Source organism: Buteo buteo, chromosome 30 (genome assembly GCF_964188355.1).
Source record: "Buteo buteo chromosome 30, bButBut1.hap1.1, whole genome shotgun sequence".
Classification (NCBI taxonomy): Eukaryota; Metazoa; Chordata; class Aves; order Accipitriformes; family Accipitridae; genus Buteo; species Buteo buteo.
In genome coordinates, this window is record NC_134200.1 from 97,341 (window position 1) to 104,165 (window position 6,825).

The 6,825-nt window shown below is 63.8% G+C and overlaps 1 protein-coding gene across 1 annotated transcript in view; it reads right to left on the reverse strand.

Annotated features, from left to right (window-relative positions):
* Positions 1 to 508: 508 nt before the first annotated feature.
* LOC142025787 (RNA-binding protein 10-like) overlaps positions 509 to 6,825 on the reverse strand; it is a 22,200-nt gene continuing 15,883 nt past the window's right edge. Inside the window, 8 exon segments of the mRNA XM_075018468.1 lie at positions 509 to 645; positions 1,524 to 1,819; positions 3,103 to 3,205; positions 3,588 to 3,656; positions 4,663 to 4,784; positions 4,787 to 4,850; positions 5,061 to 5,126; positions 5,639 to 5,802. Coding sequence (XP_074874569.1) covers positions 592 to 645; positions 1,524 to 1,819; positions 3,103 to 3,205; positions 3,588 to 3,656; positions 4,663 to 4,784; positions 4,787 to 4,850; positions 5,061 to 5,126; positions 5,639 to 5,802 — 938 coding nt within the window. The 3' untranslated portion in view covers positions 509 to 591.

The following is a 6,825-nucleotide window of genomic DNA, read 5'->3' on the forward strand; positions in this document are numbered from 1 at the left end:
AACCCCCCCTCCCCCCCAAAAAAGGGTGACAACCCCCCCCCCAAAAAAGGGTGACCCCCTCCCCCCCAGAAAAGGGTGACACCCCTCCCCCCCCAAAAAAGGGTGACACCCCCTCCCCCCCCCAAAAAAGGGTGACACCCCCCTCCCCCCCCCAAAAAGGGATCCAGGCAGCCGGGAAACCCCCTCCCCTCCCCCCAAAAAGGGTGACACCCCCTCCCCCACAAAAAAAGGGGTGACACCCCCTCCCTCCCCAAAAAAAGGGTGACACCCCTTCCCCCCCCAGAAAAGGGTGACACCCCCCTCCCCCCCCCAAAGGGCACCCAGCACCCACAGGAAGGACCCAGGCACCAGGGTGACGGCCCCGCCCCCCCCCGCACCCCAAATTCTGCCTTTTTTCACCCATTTATTTAAAAAAAAACCAAACAAAAAAAAAAAGGGGGGGGGGCCATGGGGGTCACCCGGGGTGTCCCCACCTCTGGGTGACACGATGGGGTGGGGGGACCCCCCCCCCATTTCGAGGGGTCCCCAAGGGGGGGGGTGTGGCCGCGGGGTGGGCGTGGCCTCAAAAAGAGGGCGGGGTGGGGTGTGTCCTCAGGGTCCTTCGCTGAAGCGGGTCACCCCCCCGGGGCGGGGGCGGCTGGGAGCCTGGGGGGGACGAGGACAATGGGGTCACCCAGTGTCACCCCCCCAATGTCCCCCCATGTCCCAATGTCCCCCCCCGCCCCAGTGTCCCCAATGTCCCCCCTAATGTCCCCCATGTCCCCCCATCCCAGTGTCCCCCCCACGTCCCCGATGTCCCCCACACCCCCAAATGCCCCCCCAATGTCCCCATGCCCCCCCATCCCAGTGTCCCCAATGTCCCCCCATGTCCCAATGCCCCCCAATGTCCCCCCAATGCCCCCGTGTCCCCCCATCCCAGTGTCCCCATGTCCCAAAGCCCCCCAATGTCCCCTCATCCCCCCAATATCCCCATGTCCCAATGTCCCCCCATCCCGGTGTCCCCAATGTCCCCCCACCCAATGTCCCCGTGTCCCCCCATCCCAGTGTCCCCAATCTCCCCCCCCATGTCCCAATGTCCCCCCAATGTCCCCCCATCCCAGTGTCCCCAGTGTCCCCCATGTCCCAATGTCCCCCAATGTCCCCATGTCCCAATGCCCCCCCAATGTCCCCTCATCCCCCCAATGTCCCCATGTCCCAATGCCCCCCATTGTCCCCCCCATGCCCCCGTGTCCCTCCATCCCAGTGTCCCCAATGCCCCCCCAATGTCCCCTCATCCCCCTGATGTCCCCCATCCCAGTGTCCCCAATGTGTCCCCAATTTCCCCCATGTCCCAATGCCCCCCAATGTCCCCCCCACCCAATGTCCCCTCATCCCCCCAATGTCCCCATGTCCCAATGTCCCCCATCCCAGTGTCCCCAATCTCCCCCCCATGTCCCAACGCCCCTCAACCTCCCCACGCCCCCCCGTGCCCCAATGTCCCCCCCCACGTCCCGATGTCCCCCCCCCCGATGTCCCCGTGTCACCTCCGGCCGCCGCCGGCCCAGCCCGCTCCCCTCCTTCCAGCCCATCGCCTGCAGCATCCGGCACCCCAGGGTGGTCTCGCGGGGGAGCGGACCCTCCGCCTCCCTGCAGCACCCAAGGGTGCTGACGGGGGGGGATCCCCAACTCTCTTGGGGGTCCCCAACCCCACAGCACCCGCTTTTGGGGGGTCCCACCCCATAGCACCCGCTTTCGGGGTCCTCAGCACCCGCTTTTGGGGGCTCCCACCCCATAGCACCCGCTTTTGGGGTCCTTAGCACCCATTTTTGGGGTCTCCTACCTCAGCACCCCACTTTTGGGGTCCTCAGTGCCCACTCTTGGGGTCTTCTCCCCCCACAGCACCCGCTTTTGGGGTCCTTAGCACCCATTTTTGGGGTCTCCCACCCCATAGCACCCACTTTTGGGGTCCTCAGCACCCGCTTTTGGGGCCCCTCACCCCATAGCACCTGCTTTTGGGGTCCTTAGCACCCATTTTTGGGGTCCCTCACCCCATAGCACCCACTTTTGGGGTCTTCTCCCCCCATACCACCCACTTTTGGGGTCCTTAGCACCCATTTTTGGGGTCCCTCACCCCATAGCACCCACTTTTGGGGTCCTTAGCACCCATTTTTGGGGTCTCCCACCTCAGCAACCGCTTTTGGGGTCCTTAGCACCCATTTTTGGGGTCCCTCACCCCATAGCACCCGCTTTTGGGGTCCTTAGCACCCATTTTTGGGGTCCCTCACCCCATAGCACCCACTTTTGGGGTCTTCTCCCCCCATACCACCCACTTTTGGGGTCCTTAGCACCCATTTTTGGGGTCCCTCACCCCATAGCACCCACTTTTGGGGTCCTTAGCACCCATTTTTGGGGTCTCCCACCTCAGCAACCGCTTTTGGGGTCCTTAGCACCCATTTTTGGGGTCCCTCACCCCATAGCACCCGCTTTTGGGGTCCTTAGCACCCATTTTTGGGGTCCCTCACCCCATAGCACCCACTTTTGGGGTCCTTAGCACCCATTTTGGGGTCCCTCACCCCATAGCACCCGCTTTTGGGGTCCTTAGCACCCATTTTTGGGGTCTCCCACCTCAGCAACCGCTTTTGGGGTCCTTAGCACCCATTTTTGGGGTCCCTCACCCCATAGCACCCACTTTTGGGGTCTTCTCCCCCCCATACCACCCACTTTTGGGGTCCTTAGCACCCATTTTTGGGGTCCCTCACCCCATAGCACCCGCTTTTGGGGTCCTTAGCACCCATTTTTGGGGTCTCCCACCTCAGCACCCGCTTTTGGGGTCCTCAGTCCCCACTTTTGGGGTCTTCCCCCATAGCACCCACTTTTGGGGTCCTCAGCACCCACTTTTGGGGTCTTCTCCCCCCCATAGCACCCACTTTTGGGGTCCTCAGCGCCCACTTTTGGGGTCTTCTCCCCCCATAGCACCCGCTTTTGGGGTCCCACCCCCACTTCAGGGTCCCCCACCCCATAGCACCCACAGTGAGGGTCCCCAGCACCCATTTTCGGGGTGTCCCCCCCCCTTCCCCAGCACCCACCCCTGGGTGGATGGATAGGGATGTAATGGGTGCTCACCCTGGGGTGGGGGGGGTCCCCCAAATTTGCGCCGTTTGGGCTCGGGGGGGTCGGGCCCCCCCTGCTTCTCCCGGCGTTCAGCCGCCCGGTCCCGGTACTTCATCTGGGGGGGGGCAGCAGCACCCATGGGTGCCCTCAGCACCCTCAGCTGCCCCCCCCAGCATCCATGGGGGTCCTCCAGTCCATAGGTGCCCCCCCCACGCTCTTTGGGTTCCCCCCAGATTCCCCCCCCCCCAGCCTCATGGGTGCCCCCCCAGCACCCCTGGGTGCCCCTCACGTCCCCCCAAACACCCATGGGTACCCCCCACCCCATAGGTGCCCCCCCCCATGCTCTTTGGGTGCCCCCCAAATTCCCCCCCACACCCCATAGGTGCCCCCCAACACCCCTAGGTGGCCCCCCACCCCAAAAATGCCCTCCCAGCACCCCATAGATGCTTCCCCACAGCCCCCCCCCCCCCAGCACCCATGGGTGCCCCCCCACCCACCTCCATGTCTCCCCGGTCCAGCCCCTCGGGGGGGGGCGGGTGGCTCCGGCGCTGCAGCTCCAGGTTTTGCTGGGGGGGGGGGGGCACACAGTTAATGGGGGGTCCCCACAATATTTGGGGGGCCCCCCCCAAACTTTTTGGGGGTTCCCTAAAATTTGGGGGGGTCCCCAATGTTTTGGGGGGTCCTGAATAATCCAAGGGGTGTCCCCGATATCCGGGGGGGGGCTTAAGACCCCTAAGGGGGTCCCCAAGACTTTAAGGGGGACCCGAAGATTTGTGGGGGGGCCCCAAAACGTCCAGGGGGGTCCCCAATGTTTGCGGGGGGGGGTCCCCAAGATCTCAGGGGGGGTCCCCAAAATGGGGGGAGTCCTAAGTTCTGGGGGGGTCCCCAATACACCAAGGGGATCCCCAACATCCCCGGGGGTCCCCCAAACCCTCTTAAAGAGCCCCAACACCCCCTAAAGTGGCTCTTCTAGTTCATGGGGGGGTCCCCAAGATCTCAGGGGGGGTCCCCAAAATGGGGGAGTCCTCAATACACCAAGGGGGACCCCAACATCCCAGGGGGGTCCCCAACATCACAGGGGGGTCCCCCAAGCCCTCTTAGAGAGCCCCAACACCCCCTAAAGTGACATTTCTAGTTCACTGGGGGGTCCTCAAGTTCTCACAGGGGTCCCCAAAATGTGGGGGGGTCCCCAAAATGTGGAGGGGTCCCCAAGTTCTGCAGGGGTTCCCCAATACACCAAAGGGATCCCCAACATCCCTGGGGGGGCTCCCCCAAGCTCTCTTAAAGAGCCCCAACACCCCCTAAAGTGACATTTCTAGTTCACGGGAGGGTCCCCCAAGATCTCAGGGGGGTCCCTAAAATGTGGGGGGGTCCCCAAAATGTGGAGGGGTCCCCAAGTTCCGCAGGGGATCCCCAATACACCAAGGGGATCCCCAACATCCCCAGGGGGCTCCCCCAAGCTCTCTTAAAGAGCCCCAACACCCCCTAAAGTGACATTCCTAGTTCACGGGAGGGTCCCCAAGATCTCAGGGGGGTCCCTAAAAATTTTTTTTTTGGGGGGGGGGCCGGTACCTTATGGAGGCCGGAGAGCTGCTGGTGGCGGAGCAGGGCTTCCTTACTGGGAAACTGGCGGCGGCAGAGGAGACAGGCCAGTTTGTGCCAGTCGGTGAGGGGCTCGCCGGGTCGGTCAGGACGCGCTCACCCTCTTCCTCGCTCTCGCTCTCCCCGCTGTACGCGGCCACTAACCCCCGGGGGGGGCTCTGTGGTGGGGGGGGGGGGGAAAGAAAGGGGTTAGGGGGGCACCCAGGCACCCAAGAGTTCGGGGAAGGGGACCCAGAGGTCAGGGGGGACCCAGGAGGTCGGGGGGACCCAGGAGTTTGGGTAAGGAGGGGTGGGAAGAGGGAGGAGGGGGGGGTTCAGCAGCTGGGTATCAAGGGGGGGGCACCCATGGTGCAGGCGTCGGGGCTTACCAGCCGCTCGTCGCTCGTCAGTTTGGGAAGCTCCATGGGTGGGTGCTGCCGCTCGGCCAGAGCACCCTGGGGTGGGGGGGGGGTGGGGGGTGAGGGGGGGCTTGTAGCAGCCCCAAGGTGCCCCCACGGCTCTCCCACTGCGCCCCCCCCACCCCAGCATTCATAGCCCCCATAGCCCCCCAGCGCACCCTATGGCACCCGTAGTCCCCCCGTGGCACCCACACCCCCCCATAGCACCCCACTGCCAGCACCCACAGCCCCCCCCATGGCACCCATACCCCCCCATACCCCCACTGCCGGCACCCATACCCCCCCCAAGGCACCCCCTGCCCTCCCCCCAATAATGTAGCACCCATAGCACCTCTTACAGCACCCATACCATCCCACAGCCCCCCCCCCCGCATGGCAGCACCCATCACCCCCCAGCACCCATGGGTGCCCCTTTTTCCGCAGAGTGACGTAGCTGCTGACCCCATAACCCTTTTACAGCACCCTTCACCCCCCACAGCCCCTCCCATGGCAGCACCCCTCACCCCCCCCCAGCACCCATCACCCCCCCCAGCACCCATGGGTGCCACCTTCTTCTCCAGGATGGCGTAGCCGGCGTCGGCGGCGGCCGCCTCGCGCCGCTCGTCCTCCCGCGGGGGTGGGGGGGGCCCGGCGCTGCGCCCGCTCTCCCGCTGCTTGTTCAGGCTGCGCGCCCACCGCTCCATGTCCTTGGCGATCTGGGGACCCATGGGTGCTGTTAGGGTGGGGGGGGGTCGGGGACCTATGGGTGCTAATGAAGTCTATGGGGACCCGCGGGGGTTCTTGGGGACCCATGGGGACTATGGGGGTAGATGAGGACCCATAGGAGCTGCTGGGGACCCATGGGGGTTGTTGGGACGGAGGGGGACCCATGGGTGCTATTGGGTTGGGTAGAGACCCATGGGTGCTGCTACGTAGTACGGGGACCCATGGGTGCTATTATACTGGAGAAGGACCCGTGGGTGCTATTGGGTTGGGTAGAGACCCATGGGTGCTGTTGGGTTGGGTAGAGACCCATGGGGGCTACTGAGGTGTTGGGGGACCCAAGGGAGCTGTTGGGGACCCACAGGTGCTATTGGGTTGAGTAGAGACCCATGGGTCCTGTTTTGTAGTAGGGGGACCCATGGGTGCTATTATAGTGGAGAAGGACCCGTGGGTGCTGTTGGGTTGGGTAGAGACCCATGGGGGCTGTTATGTAGCACAGGCACCCATGGGTGCTATCATGGTGGATAAGGACCCATGGGTGCTATTGGGGTAGATGAGGACCCACAGGTGCTATTATGGTGGATAAAGACCCACGGGTGTTATTGGGGTAGATGAGGACCCATGGGTGCTGTTGGGTTGGGTAGAGACCCATGGGGGCTACTGAGGTGTCTGGGGACCCAAGGGAGCTGTTGGGGACCCACGGGTGCTATTGGGATGGATAGGGACCCACAGCAACTATTGGTGGTCTACGAACACCCATGGGTGCTATTGGGGTCTACGGGGACCACCGGGAGCTATTGGTGACCAACGGGTGCTACCGGGGTCTACGAACACCCATGGGTGTTATTGGGGTCTACGGGGACCACCGGGAGCTATCGGTGACCAACGGGTGCTACTGGGGTCTACGAACACCCATGGGTGCTATTGGGGTCTACGGGGACCACCGGGAGCTATCGGTGACCAACGGGTGCTACTGGGGTCTACGAACACCCATGGGTGCTATTGGGGTCTACAAACACCCATGGGTGCTATT